Below are 24,496 nucleotides of genomic sequence, written 5' to 3' on the forward strand. Positions count from 1 at the left end.
AAAAAAAAAAAAAAAAAAAAAAGCATGTTGTCTTATTCTTATTCTTATTTTTTTTGTTTGTTTGTTTGTTTGTTTTTTACCCTGCTGAAACCTTTTTTATTTCCTTCCCTTTCCTCCAAGGATCCGGATTGCTGGAATCAGAGGTATTCAGGGAGTGGTTCGCAAAACAGTTAATGATGAACTTAGAGCAACCATATGGGAGCCTCAGCATATGGACAAGATAGTTCCCTCGCTGCTGTTTAATATGCAGAAGATCGAAGATTTTGACAGGTACTTGCACTCAGGCTCGCTCTTCTGGCTTTTGAACAATTTCATGCTGTATTTGAGAGCCTTTCCCTTCATCATAACTCTCATTTCCAGGGGCTATTGACAACTACATTTGTAACTGACAGCATCACTATGGTTAATGGTTATTAATGTTTTACCTTTATAAAAAACTTTTAACACTTGACCTTCTTGGTTGTTCCAGACCTGAAACTTTTTTTCACAAGTTGTTTTCCCCATGTTTAAGCTTTAACCATGTTTAAGATTTTAAAAATGCTTGTGTCCTGTAATATGAGAGAGAGAAGTTGTAGAGTTAAGCGTTAAACAAATCCTTTTCTTTGGTGACTCAACCTGGCTTCTTCTTTAAGAGTCCACCTGATAATGATGCCAGTAGGTTGCTTCTGTACAACCAGGTCATACACTGTCACTCATTTTTTGGCTTTGCTTCCCTGGGCCTGCTGGACTTCAATCTTTTTTCCACCTGTTGTTTTTTTTTTAATTCTTCTGGTTGTTAGTACCTGCCTCATCTTCAGAGCTAACGGTAGTTTTTCACATTATGCCAACACTGACTGTCCATTTCAGATCAATTGGAGTTGCTTGTCCTTACAGTACACACTGCATCAGTTGTCTCAGTGGCTTTCCTCCATGAAGCAATCTCCTGAACGGAGGTGTAGCAGCCAGGGGCTATGGCAGGAGCTGCGTCAGCTGTGGCAGCTGATGTTCATGTGCCTTCAGAGAAGGTGCTTGGGGCTGTTGCTGCAGTCACCCATTGTTGTTCTGTTCAGGATCAGTAGATATTTGCTTCTAGGCCCTCATATTGTCCCTGCAAACTAGGACAGCTTAATCATCCTCTACTGGGTTTAAGATGTCTCTTCTGGAAGAGAGGATTTCTCAGGAGCAAGTATGGAGAGGTATCTCATAAGCATTATATCTGCTTTTCCATATAGATTTAAAAGAATTGCCAGTTAACGGAGACAAAAAGCTTCCATTGGCTTAAAATGCCTCATCCAAGCCCAGTTTAAGGAGCACATTCATTTCACTGCACGTTCACTTTCTTCACCATAAAATAAAGTTTATCACTTGGTGAACAAAGGATTAATAGTTGTATAAAGAGGGGGAAAAAAGGCTGATATGTAATTCATATTTGCTGTTTGACAGACTTAACTACTTTAAAACTTTTATAATAAAGATACTCAACAGAAGAAATGACTAATACTGTACTTTTTCAGGTGGCAAATAAGGGACTTCATTATGCACATATGACTGAAAACAATATTTATCAATTGTTGATCTGTTGGCCTTAAATGATGATACAGATAATTTCTCATTTTGTTTTGTGTGACTTTATGCATGCAGAGGGAGAACTGAGAGACATCTTGAAGAGTAGGAGTAAGAAACATATTGTTCTGGCAGATGGCTTCAAAGCATTATGTAGGAAAGAGCAGATTTTTCCAGCTCCTTAGAGAATAGCTAAGTACACAATCCCAATTTAAGGGGGAATGAAATATTTCTCTAGATGTTGGTAGCCTTTACAAAAGACTTCTGGAGTTTTTTAATTAACTTTTAGAAAATATTTTGTAGAATTTACTAGCAATAGGACCTTAAATATCCAAATCCCACAATTAATCTTTTGCATACTTTTACTCTTTTTACACTGTTTAATATACTATCAGCCAGTGTGTCACACTTCTGCTCAATGATGACCATTACTTTACAAATCATTCAAGCGTACAATATCCCTTTACTTACTAACAGCAACAGAATAGAGTTTGCTACTCTGTTGTTAAATCTTCTGACTGAAGTTAGTCGGAAAAAAATTATACCCAAATCAAAACTCTGCATCATAGGAAACAGTATCTTCAAGATATATTCTTCTGGCACAAAGAGTAGTGTCAAAGCTGTCTGGATGCTACTGCAACAGCTTATAGTCGCTTGATGTTTTTAAGACGTGAGAAAAGTGGGAGAGCAGAGTTCTGTGTTTTAAGTTGCTTCTAAGAACTGTGTTTGCTTCTGAGAACTATGATCTGTTTTTAAAGAAACTTTTTGAGAAAGAGAAATACATTCTGTTTCTGTTCTAATGAGTTTTTTATGAGCCTGCCCTATTTTACTGTCTATATTTTATCCATCCCTCATACAGGATGAGGCGGGGGGAATAATGCAATCTTGCTTTTCCAATCTGTTGTACAGTGAGTGCATAAAAGAAGCCTTTTGAAAGAAACTTTTGAGTGCTTCACTTTGTGGGCTTTAGCACTTTTAGTCTCCCTTTTATTAGGACTCTGAAAGATTTTTTTCCAACTACTCTCCTATTTGGTTTTCCAATGACTCTACCTGTCAGCTTGGTTAGAATCACAGAATGCAAAAACTGAAACAGGATTGTATGCACACAATCCTCAGTGAACATTTGGAGTTCCTATAAAGCCTTGCCTGATTCAATACACACAATAAAAGGTAGACCACTTTAAAGGTAAAAGTTCATATTGAATTAGCCTATAGGGCCCTGCTGCATTAAAGAGCTACAAAATATAGGGTCTTATTTCTTCAGTATGTTCCAGATAGCTACTCACTAGTAATTTTTCAACGTTGGGAATTTGAGAAACAAATGAAGAAAAATTAGCATGTGCTATGAAAAATGTAATCTTTTAGCTGCTTAAAAATACATTTAAAGACATTAAAACAGGGAAGGGTACAAGCTGGAAAAATACATTTTAACAATATTTCCATGTCCATTTCAGTTCTCCTCTCCTCACTTTGAAGTACTAAAACTAGACAGTGAATACTGATGTTTTAAAGAAATGTTATCCTCCCCCCATATGTATAAACTTCTGTATAATAAAGCTGTCTTCAAGCTTGAAAGTGTTCATACAAAAGAAGTGACAGTCTTGGAGTTTTAGCCAGGTAAGTAAGTTTAAAATAAACTGAAGAGGAGACTCCCTCGTGAATAGTATCATAAAACATCACTACTGGGGAAATTCTGTCAAACTGATACTGAAACAGCCATATATAAAGGTGGTTGTATTGATAACTATAAGACTAAAATGTTTAGTTCAGCTGTAATGGTTCAACATCTGTGTTGAATATATCTAGCAAAGGTAAAAGGAAGTACAAAGAGACAGCTTTTCAAGGTTACAAATTGAAAACGAAAACTTTACAGTATTAAAAATTTTGTAGCTGATGGTGAAATGTCTATATTTGAATATTGGCATAAATAATGGTTCCAAGTTGACAGCGGTGAACAATCAAAATTTAACACGTTTGTGAATGCTGTATATTTATTATTCTAATAATCACTCTTTCCTTTTGTATTCTAGTGGCCTAATCCATCATTTTAGGACTGCATTACAGAAAATAAACTTGTATATCTAATTGTGTGTATGTGAGAGAAAGAGAGAGAGAGAGAAATAATAGATTGCCTTTCAGAAGCCTAAAACTTTTTCTTCTTTTCATGGAATTTTTTTATTCTAGAAAATTTAAAAGGAGATGAATGTAGTGAATTTAAAATGGAACAAGTATTTGTGACTGTTTCTTTGATACTTGCAGGATAAAAGTAACAAGGATCATCATCCTTAATGCAAAGAGAGATTGTACCATAGGTTTCAGTTTTAAAATTGTAGTAAAAATTTCCATTTGTCAAATAAGTCCATCAGAAATTCAAACTATTTGCTTTACTCCCATAGGTTGAGTGGTTCCAGGTCTCCACTTGGTCACATAACAGTATGAGCCTCTCCTAATGTATCCAAAAGAGAACAGCCATTTATCAGTATCAGGGTCTCATCAAATCCCCAGAAATGCAATTCATTGTCAGTGAAAGCTTTAGGTCCTGTTTTAAGTGTACCCATAATGTTGATAAATATATTTAACGTCATGTGAGCCTACATTACGAATTACTCCTTTTCCTGCCGTTTGTATGACTTGTGGTTATATTATGCAAGGAAACAGTCATGTATTTTTGAAGATGCCATGGCCAAAAATAATTGGCATTGGGATCAAGTCATTTGGGGACTATTAAAAAAGCAAACAAACAAACTTTAAAAGAATTTATTTCATATGCAGTCTTTTGGCCTTATAGAATTGAGGGAAAACTTATGTATGGTATCTATAACTATTGTTATGAAATATTAAAGGACGTAGATTAAAGGGAAGCTATTGAGAGTGGAAAGGTCACATGAGAGAGAACTGAAACCTGTTTAATTTATGGACCTCAGTCTTATTCATGAGTAGCAGCACATCAGGAAATAGAAGTCTGACACAAAGCTTTGGCAGCCTTGACTCTGGAGTGCATCTTTTTGCAGTATTGCTCCTTTGACTCTTCAGGATTTAGAATAGAAATAAAATGACAAGTTGTTCAAGGAAGACCCAAAACAAAATAAAACATGCTGAAATAAAATAGGGAATCAGTTTTATTTTGCATCTTGGGGGCAACTCAGAAATAAACAGTCAGCCAGCAGCTGAGTTTGCACCACATCTCTCAGAAGAAGAGTATTCTTGATGTCTACAGTACTCATTCCAAAACTCTACAGCTGATGCAAACTGTTATGCTTGCCCACCACTACCATTGCTTTTCTGCTGCTTGCGGCATCAGCTTTGTATCCAGGCAAGAATCAACAGCCTAGCTTGGTCATGATGTTCTCTTTCCCCAAAATAATGAAGATAATGTTCCTATTTCTGCCAATGACCTGAGATTTTGCTATCATTAAACCCTGCCCAGTGCACTGTCAAATTAGATTTCTCCCCTAAGTTATACTGGCAATGGGGTTTTATTACTGACTTTACACTTGCTCATTATTTCAGTGATTGCACAAATCGCAGGTTTGCTATGTGGATTTTTTTCTTCCCTCTAATTTATTTTATGAAAAGTTGAGGGCCAGGTCGAGAAGGTCTTCCTCATGTTGCGAAGTATGTATGGCTAGAAAATTAGATAATACTAGAATGTAACCTTGAGGAACTTTGTTAACAGTTTTAATCATAACTTTATTAAACTACAAAGACAGAATCAAGTCATGTTTGGTGTTTTCAGCTGATTTTGAGACGTGTAAAATGTGACATTTATATTAGGAAGGAGAAATCAAATGCAAAAATAAAACCTGAGGAATTACTGGCTAGGCAAAAGTCCAGCAGGAGTGGGTGGGTAGAGTGGATCATAAACTGAGGCAAGTGCAAATATCTACTCTGGCGTGTAATGGTAGTGTCATGTATAGACATAAAATGGTCTTTGCTGCTTAGTGTTGGTGAGCCCTTTGCTAGAATACTTTGTCCAGTTGGTACCACAGTTTAAGAAAGAGTCAGAGATATCGAAGAGAATACACAAGATGGCAGCAAGAATAAGAGGATTAGAAATAAGTATGGAGTGTATACCTATGGTAACCAATAATATAGGTACCATGTGCCTCATCATTGGTGTAGAAAGGCGGTAGGGTTACAACAACTTAGCCTCTTTTGTATGGACTCATTACTTGGTTCAGTCAATACTGGCTTGCAGCAACACCTAGTAAGAACAATAACCTCTTGCAAACAACATTTTCACTTGGGAATGTTTTCTGTACCACGGCTTCAGATGATGCTCCCTATAATAACAGCAGCCACGTTGGAGTAATTAGATGATGCTCCCTATAATAGCACCAGAGCACCGACATGTTGGTACTAACAGGCCTCAGCTGGACTAGCAAATTTAATGGTTACTGCTCTGTAGAGGTGGTCTGCTGTATGGTTGCATACATTTAGTATCAAATGCGAGCCACGGTCCTCCTTGGTACTGTACTCATCTTTGGTATCCTCTGCTTGCTAAGAGAAACTTTGCATCCATACATCATCCTGATTCTCAAGTGGTGATTCTTATTTACTTTATCTCCATACCTTAGGGGTCCCAGGCTGCCTTTTTTTCTTTAAGAATTCATATGCCTGCAATGAGGAGAAAGTTTAAAACACAATCAGAGGTAAGGGCCCCTTGGCAGACTTTACATGTGTTGCACTTTTATACATGAGCTTAGCACATCAAAACATAAACAGCCATGTGCCGCCACCTGTTGTGCTATAAAAAATGGCCAGTCTGCCAAAAAAATGGCAGGTTCGTGGCAAATAACTTGCTGTTTGAAACAGTAGAAAACTGAAACCTGTTTTTGTTATAGGCCTTAGTCTGCACTACATAAAGGGAATGTGTGTGCAGAACTGGCAAGTGGAATAGACTATGGGTAGGAGCACATCGGAGAGTAGAAGTTCAGCACATGAAGCCTGACAGCCTTGACCATGTTTCAGACAGCAACTTCTTTGTCTTAACTTCTGTCCAGGATCTTTTAGAGAGGATGTGGGCAGCCTGGAAGTGGGGAGCACCACTGAACATGCTGGCAGCCTGGGACTGGGGAACACCTGCAGCAGTAGCACTCCCCTGCCTGAAGACACTTGTCTGATAGTGTCTTTAAAGAGCGTACAGGCAGCCCAGGACCAGGAGATGCTGCAAAAACTGATGGGACATTCAGTACCACATGTTTGGCTGTCTGATGGGCTCCCTGGGAATGGGGGAAGCTCTACTGACCCCCAGCCAAAGAATATACTTTTGTGAAAATTTTTGTCATACTCCAGGTAGAGAGGGCTGTGTCTTTCCATGGCACTGCACCAGCAGTGCAGCCACTAATACTGCCCCATGAGTGGCTGCCATCCAGGGTGATCAAGTGCCCAGTTGTGTGTCTGAGTGTACTTTCTACCACTCCAAAAATAATGCCTGTCAGAGGCCTGTATCTGTTGTTCTTCTGCTAGCTGAGAGATGTTTTGTTACATAGTCCTCCTCCATGTACTGAAATGGGATCCATGCGCCACCTTTTAGTACACTGCTTGGCAATTTCCCACTGTGAAATAAATACATCAAAAAAAAAATAAAAATAGTCATCTACCTATACCGTAACTGGAGTTCTTCGTAACATGTTTTCCATATGTGTATTCCACTACCACTTCTTTAGGTTACTGTCTTGTCCTCAAATATGTTGCAGAGAGAGAAGTACGGTGATGGCTGCTTCCTCACTGGCCTTTACATTTGTACAGTACACAATGTAGTTAAGGCACATGTGCTGACCGAGCAAACATTTCTGGCAAAAATCCTCTAGCCTGAAGTGCATGGAACATAAGTTTATGGTGCAATGCATACAGGGACAGTATATCTCAAAGATTCAAGTTACTGTTCAGGTAAACGTTTTTTCTTTTATCTTTCTGGCCTGTGCCATAAGTGTTCTTGGAGCCTCTTTTCTCCTTTAAAAGTCCAGCAAGCTTGTCACCCATCTATTTAGTATTGAAGCTTCTAATATAATGACATAACTGAAGACATTTGGTTTTGACTTTGCAATTTTAGATTATACCATCCTCAAAACATTAAAAGCTTCTGTGGCTGTTAGAAAGCTGAAGTGCTGTGAATTGCATGGGCATTTGACTAATGACATTTCAAATTTGACTTTGAGTATTCATAGGCTATATTTTCCAGCTATGAGGAGATTAATACTAAATATAACGTAGCAGTTGTAATGGATGGTCTTTGTAAACAAAGTTAACACAGGTATTGTTAAAAGAAACTAATACATGTTCTTGCATTACTGTGAGGCATGTGTTTATGGTTTTAGTTTTATTATCCTATGCAGTAGCTTAAAATAGGGCTTTGGGCCTGTAACACCGTTTCAAAAAAGGCACTTCTCTTCGGTGGTGTATGTGCTACAAGAATATAAAACTTAAACCATTCTTTAGCAGCAATAGCATAATACTACTTGATAGCTACTGTTACAGTCTAAATGCAATTTTATAATGAAAGAATATTAATATGAAAAAATTGTTAATGTCTGTTAAGATCTTAAGCACATGCTAACAAAATAGTTTTTAGATGCTTTAGAACAGGGATGTCAAACTCATCCAGCCCCATGGACCAAATGAATGGTACAGGACTGGTCTGGGGCCTAGACTAGACCCACAAACAGGCTCCCCTCATTCCAGTCCTGCTCCAGCTGCTGCAGAGCCACTGGGCCACACGTGGCTTTCCTAAAGCAGTTGCCATGTAGGGCCATCCAGCAGAGCCCACATGCTGCCTGTGGATCACACAGACACACAGGCAGCACTGGGGGACAAATGACATGGCTCCACAAGCTGCGTCTTTGACACCCCTGCATAAGAAAATGATGCCTGACCTTTTGGCCTTGTGGGCTAGATGAGTGGGGTGTGTCCATATGCTGGATCCAGCCCATGGGCCTGATCCAGTGAGTGCTGGATATGGTCTGCGGGCCGAATCTGGTCCATGGGCTCAATCCACTGTGCATTATTAGATCAGGCCATGATTCCCCGCCACCCCCTCTGTATCTTGGTTGCAGCCCTAACTCTGTGCCAAATCGGGCCCTGGCCCCACCAATCTGCACATACAAGATTGGACTGCTCTTGGCTCCCTGTACACCAGCACTCAGGGACAGGTCATTTGGCCTACAGGGCTAGGAAATTTGGCATTGAGGTTGGGGGAGTGATGGCAGCATTAATTACTGCTGCTCTCCCCTGACAAATTTCTAGACCCTTGGGAAGCTCTGTGAACTTAATCTAACTGTAGAGGTGAAGCCTAAATTGGTTTTGGTTTGGGCAAACTAAAATGGCTTGACAAAAATGAATCTGGTATTCTGTAAGAGAGAACATTTTTTCATATTGCTTTCAAATGTGAATATAAAGTCCTGGAGAAAAGCGAATATTTCAGATGATAAAGTCTGGATATTTCAAATGTCATGGTCATTGCTACTTTCTCAGATAACATCCCGAAAATACTAACATGCCCTCACTGCATGAATTCAGAAAAATAATTATTTGAAAACTTTAAAGTACTGTATGAAACAAAATATTGTACAATTAGTTTTTGTACTGAAATCAATGAACCAGAAGAATAAAAATGGATTTGCTTTTTAGTTAAAGGCTTCATTAGTAGATAGTGTTAAGTTTTTTTTTTCTGGTTTTTTCTTTCCGCTTTGTGCGTGCCTGTTCCATCCCTATTAAATTAAATTAAATTAAACATTCTTTAGTCAACAGCAGGATTTAGGTTAAAATAATTTCATCATTTTGTCTATATGAAGGGATAAAGTACCCTACTGTACTTCTGCACATTTTTTTACAGTTATTTTTATTGGTTCCTGTTATCTGTGTTTTAAAGATCAGTTTGCTTGTATAGCCTGTCCACCTTTTTTGGGGGTGGAAAGAGCAGTCTTTGAACAAGCACTTTTTTGCAAATACAGCAAAGTGCACATCAAAGTCTATATAGATTTATCTTTGCTCTTAAGAGTAAACAAATATATGAATTTAAGAGTACAGTTTTCAAGGTCCTACTATTAAAAATATTATTCAGTGATAGACAAATGTGAGATTCGGGTAGCCTGCAGTCTAATATAGGTAAAGAATAACATTCAGCAAAGACAAAAATTGGCAAAGCACTGTAATATCTTGGTCTGTAGTATTAGATGTGGGTAAACCAATATAGAAACTTAAACATTGTGTTGTCCTCTGCAATTGATATTGTGATGCTGGTGAGCAGTCAGGTGGAGGGTAAATTTGAAGTTCTGCAGAATCGAGCTGTGATGTGGCTGTGTGGGTGACAGTGTTCCAATTAGTTCCATCCGATAGATATATATATGTATATATTTTAAACTTGCAAGCCATCTGCTACTGCAAAAGTACTGAAATTGCATTTCACACTCGCCTACCTAATGAGGAGTGAACTGTGGGCAGGTGAAGGAGATCATTAGTCACTTTGTTCTTAATAAAGTTTTGTAAGTTTTTGCATTGATCTTGTTCTTTTATTTGATGTAAAATGTATCCTATTCTTCCCAGTAAATATCAGGTGTGTCTGTTTTATAGAAGTCTAATTACTTTCTTTGTTACAGTTTTGGCTTTTTGTAAAAGAGATGTAGCCCAGTTTCTTTTAATATCGTTAGGGTCCCTTCTTTATTGACTAATTCTTCCTCTCTCTGCAGTATACGTTTTTATTGAGGGAACTTTGTGTGCAATTGTCTTTGCTAGTAAAAGTTGCATGTGAATTGGAGATATAATACACAACATTCTGGAGTGAGTTGCAACAGATTAACAGCACTAAAAACAGCTCAGGCTCAGCAGCCGTCAAAAAGGCAAACACTGGGATTACTAAAAAGAGAATTATAAACAAAACAAAGTGTCATCATGCCCCTTTTACAGTCCCCGGTGCACCCACACCTAGAAGATTGTGCCCAGTTTTGGTCCCTACACATCAAAGGTCTAGAGAGGAGCAACAAGGATGAAACTGAAGTTTCAGTATATTTAGTGTAGAAGACAGACACTTGACGGGGATGAGAGGCATCTTGGCACACATACACCATGATCCAGAGGATCAGCGTTTAAGAGGCCCACGAGACCATCACACCAACACCTTCAGCTTGTACGCCTAGGCAAGATTATGGATGAGTGGAGGCTGCCTTACCATGTCCCCTTTAAACCATCAAGACAGAGTCAAAAGGCCAGACTGAGCCCAGACATTCAGTGCCTTGATAGTTGTAGCTTCTGCTAGACAGCCACAAATCTGAGGTGTGTTTCTGTCAGCGATGTTCCTTGAAACCTAAAGGTAGTATGCTTCAGACTAACAAACGGAAGCTTTTTCGCACAGTATATGTTGAAACCGATTGCCACCAGGTGTTGTAGAAGCTGCGGGTTTAGGCAGATGCAAAAAGGGATCAGATAGATTCTTAGGGAAGAGGAGCATCAGTAGCTATTGGGAGCCATGGGAGTTAGGGATGCATTCTTAGAATTAGAACTTGTTATACCTTAAATATCGGAGGCTACAAGTGAGAGAAGAACAGTGGCGGGAGGACCCTGGTCAGTCTGGTTCACTCTCCCTTTCAGCATCCACTCTGCCAGTGTGGGACACAGGATACTGGGCAAGATGGACCTATGGTCTGACCCAGTAAATAGCAGTTATGGTCTAGAGCAGGTGCTTCCATTTAGAGCAGGAGCAAAACTGCAGTTAGATCAGAGGAGACATTGTGACTTTACATAGCAGCTCAATTATTACCACCAAACTCTTAATACAACTTTTTATCAGTATTCTGTGGCAGAGGAGCAGTTCATCTCAAACTTGAAAGCCTTAAGATAACTGAAATATTGGCAGTGTTGATGAATATAACCTAGTGAACTAATATAAAGTTATTAATAGGTTTAGTCATACTAAATTATTTTACACTGAAAGCTGCATAGAATAAAGACTATCGTTCTTATGAGGCAACTTACTTCCAGTCTTATAACACTAGATGTGTCCAGTAGATATCATGTCAATATTGATAGATATTTTTTGTTCCCCAAAGTAGTAAATGTGTTGTGACGGCATTAATAGAACACTTACAGTATGCTTTGTGCTGAATGGGTCAGAATCTACAATCCCCGTTCCCTGCTGTTTGCTAGTTTGCTGTTTCCCAATATTATTTACCTACAAAACTACAGTTTTTTTTTTCTCTTGATTCATGTTGACATCATCTTGCAGAAGTCATTGAGGGATGGCTTTATGTCAGGCACTTAAAAACTACAGAGATGAGTCACAGATGTAACTAGTTAGGAGTATTTACCCCAGGAATATTTACAAGTAAACTAACTTTGACCTTCTTTCATTCCAGTCGTATTGGTCCACCTTCATCCCCTACAGGAGGTGAGAAAGAAGAAAACCCTGCTGTATTGGCTGAGAACTGTTTCAGAGAACTACTAGGCCGAGCAACCTATGGGAATATGAACAATGCTGTCAGACCAGTTTTTGCGTGAGTAAGAAATGAGTGCCAAAATGACTGTTTTTTCTTTTAGAAGTTGAAACTGCCTTAAATAGATCAGTAATACAAATGGTACATTTAATTGTAAGTTTGAAACATCTCTTGAAAAATACTGATCTTTTATACTCTGAATATTGCTTTGAATCTTTTCCCCAGGTACTAGACAGCATCATACCTAGACTCTTGACAGCCTCAGGTGAACTTTTAGTATTGGGCCCCGCTTCGCCAAAGATCCTAATGATGTTAACAATAAAAATTACCATTTTCAGGCCTCCTTTCTGTCCGGGCCCCAGGCGGCTACCTGTTTGCCCATGCCTGTCTCCAGCCCTGGTGCTGGAGGGAGGAACACTTCTAAAAATGAACAATTCTTCTCTTGTACATTGCATTTGACTCCATCTTTGTGCGTTTCTCCAAGACCTTGGGGAATTCTGCTTGTCAGATCTTCAGCAAGACAAAGTAGGACCTCTGGAAGCAATCTTAACTAGAGCCCTGGCAGATAATCTCATTTATGGTATAATTAATGTATTAACTGTGCCATAAATAACAGTGTGTCACATGTTCTGCCAATTTTGTAGTGTGATAAAATGGCAAACCAGCCCCAAAGATATTTTACATTTAAAGGAGAAAATCTTTGTGACTGGCATTTATCATGCTTTAATTTGAACATGTGGTATCCAGCCCAGCATTGGTCTTCATGATGTGACTTTAAATGTCGCAGGCTCACCCCGTGTAGGGACACTTTGTAATCCATGCTGTATAGCCCAGATCCGTGGCATGGGCATCTGGAGACCTTCCCAATCTCTGTGTGCTTGCACACCTCTGACAAGTTGGCAGCACAGGCAGCTGGGGATAAGGTATCTCCATGTGCTCTGCAATCTACAGCTGCCTCTGCTTGTGGACTTTTACCAGCGCTCATATAGTCGGGTGACATGGTGCGCCATGATCCCAAGCTCCCTGGCTCAGGTAGACATGGGCAGCAAGCTGCCTGCCCTGGCAGATGAATGATTGGGATCTGACACATTTTATCTGTATCCCAATCCTACCACTAGTCAGAGTCCCTGATTTGTGGCTTGTGCATGCCCAGACTAGAGATGAATGGGTGCGGCTTATTTCTGGGCAGCACTTTAAGGCTTCCTCCAAATGTAGTATATACATACCTTTGGTTCCTCATTCGAAACTAAGATAATAGTACTTTCGGCCTCATAGAGTAGAAAGATAAGGTAACATAAGTTCAGGAAGGTGACAGGGGTCAAGTAGATACTTAAGTCAAGCTTTTAAGGTAAACCTAGTGGTGTAGTTGAGGATCAATCTTAATACTCTTTTTCTTTGACAAAAATGTTCAATGCTCATTCCACATCTATATGCTCAACAGATAGTCTCAGATTCTCATTTTAATTTTCATTTAATCTAACAATTTTATCTAGTAAACTGGGTAATGAAAATCATGAAAAGTGTATGTAATAACTAGCTGAAGTACCCATCCTTTGCCCGGGTTATTTTTATAATTGCAGCATTTGTTTATTTTCAAAGAACTTAGTACAACATATTTAGGTCAAAAATACTCTTTATTTTTTAAAGAACATACTGCAACATATTTAATATTTAGCATGGAGAGAGAAAAAGCAAGCATCAATATAATAATGACAATTGAACTGAATTCGCTGCATCTAAAATGGAGTGGTACTAGTGTATCCGAGAAGTGAAGTAATCCTCATAATTTTCAACATACCTCTTTGGCTGAAATTTTGTATACTCAGTCTCTGAAGTCTGGGTTAATGGAGGAGTTTTCACAGAAAAGTTCTCTTTTATGAACAGTTTAATATATGGAAAACAAACAGTAAATGGAATGTCAACTATACAGTCACCTTTAAATTAAATATGGGTATAGGAATAATTTGCGGATACAAACTGTGACATCTACTTTTATAGATGTTATTACTTTGATATTCACAGTGGCTCTTTTGGTGCATTAATGGGCAAATTTATAATCTGTTTTCAATAAGGCAAATGTTAAAGAATAATTTTGTTCCATCATGTTTATAGATTTGCATGCCAACTGACAGCAGGCAGCATTTCATCTCTGACTATAAAGTGTACTTATATTTGGAAAGATAACTGTTTAAATAGCTCTGCCCCTTTACTCTGTAAGCATTATACAAGTCTCCTGAGCAACCAGAATTTTAAAGCAAAGGCTGCATTTTGGTAGCATACTTATTTACCTGGCAGAAAACACTGAATATAAAATGAAATCAATTATAGAGGCCCCTTAACTTTTGACGATTGTGGCTCTTACACAGGTGCAAGTAACCCTTGAACTCTTTGAAGTTTATACCAACAGATTATTTGTTCCAGAGTTTGAGTCATACCTATGTTGTTTGTAGAGTTCTCTTTACATTACGGTTTTGTTTGCAGTTTGCTCAATTAACAGTTGCTTATTTAAGAGGTGGTTTGATTTTTTTTTTTTTTCTTCCCCCATAAAATCTAATCAACGTTTTGAATGTAAAATACATTCCTCTTTTTTGAAAGCTTCTCTTCCTATACATAAAAACAGTGCATTTTCCTTTTCATAAGTAATAGTTTTAATGTAAATCTTATGAAATATGATTTAATGAAAAAGGAAAATAGGCAAAAAAAATCCATCCTTAAAGAAAGAAGTTGCACACAGAATGTAAAAACTCCAGTTACATAGGAGTTTGTACACATGGGTCATCTCAACATTTTCAGCCTTTGGCCTCAAGGTAAATACAAAACCGTCCTGAACTGTGCGCCCCTTGTAGCTGCCACTTTGGAGAGGAAGTCTTCTCAAGCTGTTCATGATAGTGTTAGTGATGTAGCCATGATGGTCCAGGATTTCTTAGGGTGATGTCTTGCATTATTAAACTTGTCTAACTGGCCCAGCCTCGCTGCTCATCACGTTCTGAAAATCTCTGCAACTGGGCTTTCAACCCATTGGTGAGGCTCTCGCCCTTGCTCTATCAACTCTCTTGTGCAGACAAGAAAAAGTAAATCCAATGTTAGGCAGGCTTTGCTGCTCATAAGCTTTCGATCTTTTCATTAGGCAGTGCTGCATCTCCATGCTGTCTCCCACTCAGTTTCCTAAATGCACTTTCTGCTGTTCTGCAGCTGTTCAGGAAGGAGCTGAATAGTTCCTGTCTGGTAGCCATGTTTCAAGTAAGACTTTGAGAGCCAGGGACAGGGATAGCAAGCTGCATCTCCCAGAACAAATGGAAGGAAAATCTGAATGCCAGTGATATCTATTGTGTCCCAGGAGCCAAGTCTTCCATTTTTATTAATAGAAACACTCACGAGTTTTGAAAGATCCTTCCAAACTTTGTAGTCCTTGCCATTAGTGCCTTTTCCCCCTTTTTTCTTTTTTTTCAAAGCAGCGCGCACATCTCTGGGTGGTAGTTCCAAGGGTTGGCCAAATTGTTGTGCTGTTCACTGGTAAAAGTTGAGAGGAATTTCTCAGATGGTAATGGTCATATGTTTCTGAACATTTGCAGATTCCTTGGCTGTTCTTCCTCACAAACATCAGAACCAAAAGGGACAGGTCTGCTTTTTTTACCCTTAGCCAGTCCATTAATTCATAGATTAATGTGGTAGGTCCTTCGTTTCCAAGTGTACTAAAATAACATAGCTGGTCTCTTAAGCATACATAGCTCTAGTAATCATGAATGAGAGGTTTTTGTTTTGAATCAAATATGTAAAATTTGGAGGCCTTACTAAATAGGTGATGGTTGGCAGTGTTAAAGTGATGTGTCAGATGTTCTGCTTGTGGGAATAGAAGAAAATAAGTTTAGGTTCTGTAGCGGATGAATTTCTGGTCCAGCAAAACAACAATGTTCTCTTTTTATATTGTGGTTCTGTTAATCATTCCAACCAATAATCTCTGCATGAACAGAATTGAATTTGGCCATCTGAATTCTGTAGAAAAAGACCCTGTTTACCAGCTGCTTAGCAATTTTGATGCAAAGCAAAAGATCTCTCCATTAAAGCAGAAATGTTTATCATTGGGATCTATTCAGAGTAATATTCAGCCCCTCCCTGAACTTGTCTATTTTGGTCATTTCAGATTATTATTATTTTTAAATAGTTGGCCTTTCAGTTAGTTCTATAAAAGTCTACCTACCTTCTTTTCTATTGGTAACAATCTCATTTTTGTCTTTGAGGGGATAGAGTAGAGCACTTGACTGCAGTTGGGGTTTGGGTGTGGTTGAACCAAATGAAACTGAATCTAGACAAGGGATTGTTTGTCATTGATGCAGTCACCATAATCCATGTCTTCATAACCCTAAGGCTAGACTATTGCAATAATCCCTATGTGGGGCTGTCTGTGATGATTGTCTGGACCTGCCGCTGTGCACAAAGCAATGGCCCACCTTCTGATGCGGGTGGGTCAACAGGACCACACACCTCCAGTGTTTTGGAGTCTGAACTAGCTCCCAATAGCTTTCTGAGCACAGGTCAAGGTGCTGGTTTTGACCTGTAAGTCCATAAACATTCTGGGCCTGTCTTCTCCTCTATGCGCTATCATGATCGACATGGTCAATCAATAGTAAACTCCTGCAAGTGTCATCAACGTGTCAAGTTTGCTTGGCAAAAACACTTGGGATGTCATTTTCAGCAGTCATTTTTCAGCTCTGGAACTCCCTCTGGAGGCATGCCAGAGCCTAGACAGCTTTTGAAAGTGCTGTAAGATCTTCCTGTTTGGGCAGGCATTTAGCCAACGATGATAGTTTGGAATATTTTTAGAACAAATTAATTCTGAACCAGGGTGGCACAAGATCTTTCCAAAAGTACTGCAGTGCCCAGCCCTTGGGTAAGGGGATAAGCAGTTGCTGCTTCTTCTGCCCAGTGCCAGGCATCCTAGCATCCCACAAGCAAGTGGCACTTGCAGCTTCTCCCCAGCCTTCCTACTGTGCTCGCCACCATGCCTATGGAAGGGTGAATGCAGGGTTGAAAAAACGTTGAAAACCACTGAGTTCAAGGGTAAATCTGAATGGAGGTGGTTTTGGGAAACAGTGGCTTAGAACAGACATTACCCAGAACAAGTTGTGGCTGGGAATGTTCCAGAATAGAAATATCCCAGGATTGTCATATACACGCGTTGCCCTTCTGATAAGAGTTTAGTGAGGGGCTGACTGCAGTACTGCTTTTCTGCCATTGATTCCACGATGCGATTCCAGGAAAAAACTATAAACACTTATCCCATTTTTAGTGCTTATCCTGGGACAGTGAACAGGGCTGTCTGAACAAATACACTTTGTCCCAGGTTAAAAATGGTTTCTCCTAGGACAAATTCAACATCCGTTTGTAGCCAGTGTGCTAAAGGTCTCAGGGAGACATCAGGGTTCGATTGGGTTTTGAAACACTCTTAAGGCATAAGACAGCTACACTGTAGAGTTACACTTCTGAGAAGGGCAACAAGACAGCATATTTGAGCAGAGCTCCTAACAGCAAAGACAATGCCTGGACAGTGCTCCAACACAGTGGGCTTAGGAACCAATGAGATCCAAAGATCCACAAGATGCTGGTAGGTGTCCAACAAGAGGGCATTGACCAGATGTAGGATATCACCCAACTACTGTGTTGAGTAGGGGTTGGGCAATTATTTGGACCCAAGGGCCACATAGGAAACTGTCACAGGTTAGGTGACTGCCTTTCTCCCCCGACATGCAGCAACTCACCAAAATTCCCTATGGGGCTTTGGGTGGGTGGGGAGCAGCGTAGAGCAGGTGGAAGACAGCCGGGAGCTAGAGCAGGATCTCCATGCGCTGGGTGGGAGCCGCCTAGCTGAAGCTTCCCCACTGCCTGGAGTGGCACAGCAGGAGCAGCGGCTGCAGTTGGAGGCAAAGAGAGAAGAGCAGCCCCACCAATCAGGGCCCCACCCAGCACACAGCTTCCAGAACAGCCCTGCTGCAGCTGGAGACAAGGGAGTGATATGGGGCCCTGTGTAACTTCTGGTGGGGCTGTTTCCCGGGTGGCTGAAGCCAGATGGGTGCTGCTGTGCTCCCCTCGCCTCCTCCGGCCACTCCTGCGCCTGGTGCCTTGCCTCATGCAGGTGGGTGGGAAGCTTCAAGCTGGCAGCTCCTGCTGGAGGTGAGGAGAGCAGAGGAGCATCAGGCTGACTGCAGCCACACTGGGAACAGCCCTGCCAGCAGCTGGGCGCTGGCTAGGGCCTGGGCTGGCAGAAGTATGGCACGAGCTGCCTCGGCAGGAGCAGTTGGGACTCGGCCCCATGTGGAGCACTGTGCTGGGAACAGACCTGCCAGAAGCTGCGCGCTGACCAGGGCGCGGGCTGGGGCCGGGGCTGGCAGGTGCGGCAGGAGCATGGCACAGGCAGCCCTGAGCAGGGCTCGGCCGCATGTGAAATGCTGTGGGGGCAGCCGCCGACCAGAGCTCTGCCGCACACACCCCCTGTCTCCCCTCGCCCCTGGCTGGCTCCCAGACAGCTCCCCCCCATGTGAACATGACCCCATTACTCCCATTACACGCCCCCCACTAGGGCAGAGTGTGCAATGAGCAGATCACACCTGTCCCACTTCCATTTGTTCATCCCCATGGTAGACTGGGATGCTGCTAAATGCACAAAATTATGGGGGGCGGGGGAGGTGCCTTCTGTCTAAAAAGTTTGAGAATCACATTTGGGGGTTCCATTTTATGTTGATATTGTAGTTGTCTTTTACGTTGTTTTGCTCTGTCACACTTCTGTTTTATGAGCTATTCTGTTTTCTTATTGTAAGTCACCCTGAGCCATTGGGAAGGGTGGAATATAAATTGAATGCATAAATAAATAAAATAATAAGTGCTTCATAATGTAATTGTATTCTCTTTAAGTTGTGAACCTGATCAAGAGCTTTCAGCGCTTTAGATCATTTGGTTCAGCCATCTGGATGATACTGCAAAAACTCTGTCTCAAGCACTGGTGGTTGGGAGGAAATGAGAAGTGGGTACTTGCCCCAACTTTGCACCCTGGGCACAGAGTGTTAACAAGTGCAGGGTGCATGCATTGTGGATTGGTATCAGTACTGCCTTCCGTTTACCAGCCACCTTTTGACAAGTGCCATTGGGTCCACCAAGGCGTGCAGTGTTTTTATACTTGTCTTGCACTCTTATGTACGATGATTAGCACAGCTAATGAGAAAGCAAAGAAAAGATTTCCACATGAAGATGATTCACAAGAGGGGTGGAGGAATGGGGGGCGGGGAAGCAAATTTTATGCTAGCTGTTACAATTAATATAGTTATTAGGAAATGTTATAATCGACTGCTGTAAAGAAAAGGCAGTCTGTTCTGTTAGGTCTGGTAGCAGCTAGCTACCCAGTTAATCAGTCTCCAGATTCTAGGCAAAGGAAGTTAAAGCATCCTTTCATTTCTGATGCATTTTGAATGCTAACCTATTGTACGTACTTGTCCCTTCACAATATTCTTATTTGAGAATTGTCCTTAGAAGCTTAACATATGCATTGGAGAAAGCTAGGCTGAAAATGATTTTGCAGCTGTGATGTCAGTCTCCAGTTGGAATCAGCATTTCAGAAACATACTGCATATAAAAGCATTACTAACAGTAAAGACTTCTTAGACATCGGAGGTGGTTCAAGCACCTACATTGAACACCTTCAAGAGTAAATTGGATGCTTATCTTGCTGGGATCCTATAACCCCAGCTGACTTCCTGCCCTTTGGGCAGGGGGCTGGACTGGATGATCTCCCGAGGTCCCTTCCAGCCCTGATGTCTATGAAATCTATGAAGTCATTTTAAAGTCTCAATTTCTGCTCAGAATGCACAGATTATTATCAGACCGTGCCGTTCTACCAAAGCTGAAACCTCTGTTTTAGACCACTTAAAGAATAATGATTTGGTATGATTTTTATATCGTCTAAAATGCTCACTTGCTTCCGTCTTCAGAGGGTATATCCAAAAGCAACAATTACCCCCAGCTTCTTCAACTTCACTGTAAAATGTTAAGCCATTCGTATTTGGATGTTAAAAGATTGATGTATATCTTAGTCACACTGCATATGCTTGGAAAGCTATTTTACCTTAGATCTGCTGAGTTCACCATTTAGCATTGTGCTTAAACTTCAAGGTTACTTGCTAATTGTTGGGTAAATGTCTTTTTACCTGTGGTGGAAATGAGTGACCACATTTGCAAAGAGAAAGGTATGTCAAATTAAAACTTTGTCAGATCACCTTGTGCATAATTTTTTATGGATAGAAGTTATGAGCTACTCTGTACATGAGCACTACAATAAATAACTAATATTCTAGGGATTGGTACATGAGGGTAAACAGTATGGTTGAAGAACAGACCTTAAAATGATTACATTTCTTACAAACAGTATACAAGCAAAGTGAGACAGTACAATGGAGGAAGAGATCATGAAAAAGGGTGATTTTTGTGCTCTTATTCTCTCTGTATCAGTTTGCCAGCAAACATCACAAGTTCAGATATTATTGAAAATTAATGTTTTACGTCTACAGTGTGATCTTTATGCTGCATCTATAGCCAAACCACAGTAGTTTCATTATTTCATTTCAAGTTAGATACTTCAAGGCACAGTAAGTATTCTAGGCTCTCTTGTTTCTCTATGACTATATTAGTATGAGGAGTTGGTACACGTCCATTAAAACTTCTGTTTTCATGCACAAGTAATACATGATGCATCATAGAATTCCCTACATGTTGGAACAGATTTATTTTCTTGAGTTCAAGAACTCACAAGCAGAGGACAGTTATTACAATGGAGGGGAAGCCACTTGCTTTACAATGAAGTGGGGAAATGAAAATTTGGCTTTCTTTTTTATTTATCCTTTTTTGTTCCTTGTTAAACTAATTACAATACCATAAATCCTATTGCTTTCCAATTTTTGGACCAGTCTATACCAGGGGTTGGCAATCCCCAGCTTGCATAGCACGCAAGGTCATTTTGCTTGGCATGCCACAGCCAGCCTGGTCTCTGGGCAGCTACCACCAGCTATAGAGCCTGTCTGGGCTGCTCTCACCAGGTGGACAGGCTCCATGATAGCTGTTCACACACCTCCAGGCTGATGGTAGGGAACGGGCCTAGGGCAGCACAACCTCTGCCCCTCACTTGCTGTCCACCTAGAGGCGTGCGGGCAGCTGCCAGTGCCAGGAAACCTGGCCAAGGGCTCCAGAGCCTGGTGCAGCTGTTTGCAGCCTCCTGGATACCTGCCACAATCAGCCTGGGATCTGGGCAGCTGCAGTAGGTGGTGGGCAGGCTGCAAACAACTGCACCTGGCTCCAAAGCACTGGCACTAGCTCCGTGGCAGCGGCAGCTTCATGCATGCCTCTAAGACAGCAGAGGGGAGAACTGAGGTTGCGCTGCCTTGGCCCCTTCCCTGCCCTGTGCCCCGAGGCATAGAGCCGGTGCCAGGACTCCAGAGCCCAGTGCAGCTCTTTGCAACCTGCCTGCTGGCTGCTTCAGCTGCCCAGAGTCTGGGCCAGCTATGGAGGGCAGCCAAGAGGCTGTAAAGAACTGCACCAGGCTCCAGAGCACTGGCTTCTTGTCAGCAGCCAATGCCTGCACACCCCGGGAGGCAGGGCAGGGCAGGGAAGGGGCCGGGGGAGAGCCACGCCACCCTCTCCCCTCTGTTCCCCTGCCCCACCATCTGCCTGGAGATGCACATGCAGCCGCCAGCAACAACAGGGATTGGGCCCCTTGCAACTCCCCTGCAGTCTGCCCCTCATACGCTAAGTCGAGGTATGGGTCAGGGTTGGGTTGTTTTTGGAACCCTGGCCAAAAATGTTGCCAACCCCTGGTTTATACCTTTTTAATAGCTTTCCTGCATATCTGTTTCCACAGTGCAAAAAGCAGTTTGATCTCAGATACCAAAATCTAGCTATAGGCCTATGAATTTTTAAAATGTTGACTACCATGCTTGTTCAACTATAAAACGGAAGGTAATGCTTTTATAATTAGAAGGCTGTTGATTTCAGTGGGATCTAGGGCTGTGTAAGATTATATATAATTTTTTTTTTTAGGTTCTCCAATAGAATAACCAACTTAAGGGCATACGATTTTTAGCATTCTGGTTAGAAATATTTGGCATGTCCAAACTTTAAAGCAGAATCTCTGGAGAAAATAAGACCTGTAGTTTTTAAAGGTCCAATTCTTTCATAATTGCAAGGCTGTCATTTTGAAGTGTAAGTTAAAAGAAAATGCTATTGGGTCATATAACAATGATAAATGGGGTACCCAAAATAGTTTTCTGTTATGCAAACAGATTTCATTTTTACTTTAAACTGAAAGCAACTAATTACTGCAATACAACCCAAGTTTTTTCAAGAATCAGTTTTAAAAAAACCTAAGGAAAATAAGATCTGTCTTTTGGTTTTGTTACAGGCATTTGGACCACCACAGACTATGGGACCCCAATGAATTTTCTGTCTCCTGCTTCAAAATCATCATGTATTCTATACAGGTGTGTTTAATTTAATTTATTTTTTCTTGTGATTAAATTAAATACTGTCTCTCATATACATTCTGAGAACTAAACTAGCTGGGCTGTATGTTCATTACCTGTAATGGTGAGACTACTTAAAGTGAAAAACCCAGAATCCTGCTGCCTAACATACCTTATAGAAAAATCCATTCTAAACTCCAGTACATGTTGAGCCATTTAACCCTATATACATTCTCACCAAGAATCCCAATTATTCAGTATCTAATCCCATTATTAGTGTGACTAGTAAACGTGCAGAAGAAAGAAGAACACTAGAACTGATTTTTTTAATCATGAACTTGTATCCAAAAGGCACATCATTCCATCAGGTTATTTATTCAAGCTACTGATAAGTTATTCAACCAATAATTGCTGGTCACCCAGGTACAATTTAAAAGAAGCCATTCTGAAAAAAGTTGAGATATATAATGAAATTCCATCTAACCTACTATTTCTTTTTATCTAGATTTAGACCAATTGAGTATAGAAGAGAAGAGTGCCATGATGGAGGATTTCAGTCAGCACTGAAGATTTGCTGACTTTGTGTGGATTTATCTTTTATTGAAAAGAAAAGTTGCTTTCTTTTTTCTTCTACAGGCTCAATACTCCCATCATGTAATTCAGGAAATCCTGGGACACCTGGATGCTCGTAAAAAGGATTCACCACGAGTGCGAGCAGGGATTATTCAGGTTCTCTTGGAAGCAGTGGCCATTGCTGCTAAAGGATCCATAGGTGAGCTATATTCAATTATTGATGCTGGACCAAAGGACTGTTTTTGTGAGTAGAAATGAATTCTACTGTATCACGTATCATACCACATGCCTCTAAATAAGACATTCAACTTCTTTTTGAAAAGTAATATAGAGAAAAAAAATTCTAGAGTCACAGACAGTTATGACATAGAGTAAGTCCTTCTCGAAGCATAAAGTGTTCAGAAAGTGTGGTATCCCAGGAAATAGTCTGAGTGAGGCAGCCAGAACTTCTGGTATGGCAGGACAGCACAAGGCTAGCCCCTAGAACCACGCAAGGACAGTAGTAAGATTATTTTTTACAGGAGCTTTATATAAAGAACTAGTTACAGTAAAGAAGTAATAAAGTGTTGTTTCTATACCACAAGCATCATCAAGTAGCTCGCCTGCCCTGTGCCAGTTCAGTTGCTGCTTCAGGTACAATCTACAGTGCTCAGTCAATATCTATTGCAAAATCCTTACCAGCTGTGAGAGGATTAACACTGGACTTTGCTCCTTCTATACATTGGACCGGGCCCCAGCTCAGGTAATCCAGATCCATGGTGAGACTTTAGAGAACGTTGAATATTTCCCAAACCTTGGAATCCATCTCTCTAAGAAGACTGTCATAGACGATCTTTGATTTCTTCATCTCAAATGTACAATTGCAGACTTTGAATGTCTGAAGGAATGGGTGTTCGAAGAACACGACATCAGATCTGAAACCAAGCTCGTGGTTATCACGCAGTCGTGATCCTCAACTTGCTGTACCAAGCTGAGTAGCGGACAACATACAGTAAAGTTGTTGAAAAAGGATCAATGCTTCCTGCGGCGGATCCTTCGAATCCATCAGGAAGAGAGCCGTATAACAGTAATGTCCTTCCACAAGCAGACACCACGAGTATTGAGGCAATGATCATCCAGCACCAACTTGGTTGGACTGGCCATGTCATCCAGATGTCTGATTCCAGACTCCCGAAGCAAGTTTTATTCTCCCATCTCAGCCAAGGCATGCGCTCAAGAGGAGGGCAGGGAAATCGCTTCGGGGACATCCTCAAGGCCAATTCAAAAAAATGCAACACTGATGGCAGCTCATGGGAGACTATCACCCAGGACCATACCAAATGGAGGAAGTTTTCTGCAGGGATCTCAGCACTTTGAAACCTCACAACAACAGCAGGAGATGGACAAGCGGGAGCAGCAGAAATAGCATGTCATAGACCAAGTCAAAGATCCAGCACCACCCACCCGACAAGGAAACAC

The 24,496-nt window shown here is 40.8% G+C and overlaps 1 protein-coding gene across 1 annotated transcript in view; it reads left to right on the forward strand.

Annotated features, from left to right (window-relative positions):
- Positions 1–24,496, forward strand: part of EFR3A (EFR3 homolog A) — a 99,868-nt gene that overhangs the window by 32,612 nt on the left and 42,760 nt on the right. The window contains exons 6-9 of the mRNA XM_019546917.1: positions 121–270; positions 11,892–12,029; positions 22,405–22,483; positions 23,102–23,237. Of these exons, the coding sequence (XP_019402462.1) occupies positions 121–270; positions 11,892–12,029; positions 22,405–22,483; positions 23,102–23,237 (503 nt within the window). The remainder of the gene's footprint in view (positions 1–120; positions 271–11,891; positions 12,030–22,404; positions 22,484–23,101; positions 23,238–24,496) is intronic.

The sequence above is a fragment of the Crocodylus porosus genome, unplaced genomic scaffold, assembly GCF_001723895.1.
Source record: "Crocodylus porosus isolate Cpor-Errol unplaced genomic scaffold, CroPor_comp1, whole genome shotgun sequence".
NCBI lineage: Eukaryota > Metazoa > Chordata > Crocodylia > Crocodylidae > Crocodylus > Crocodylus porosus.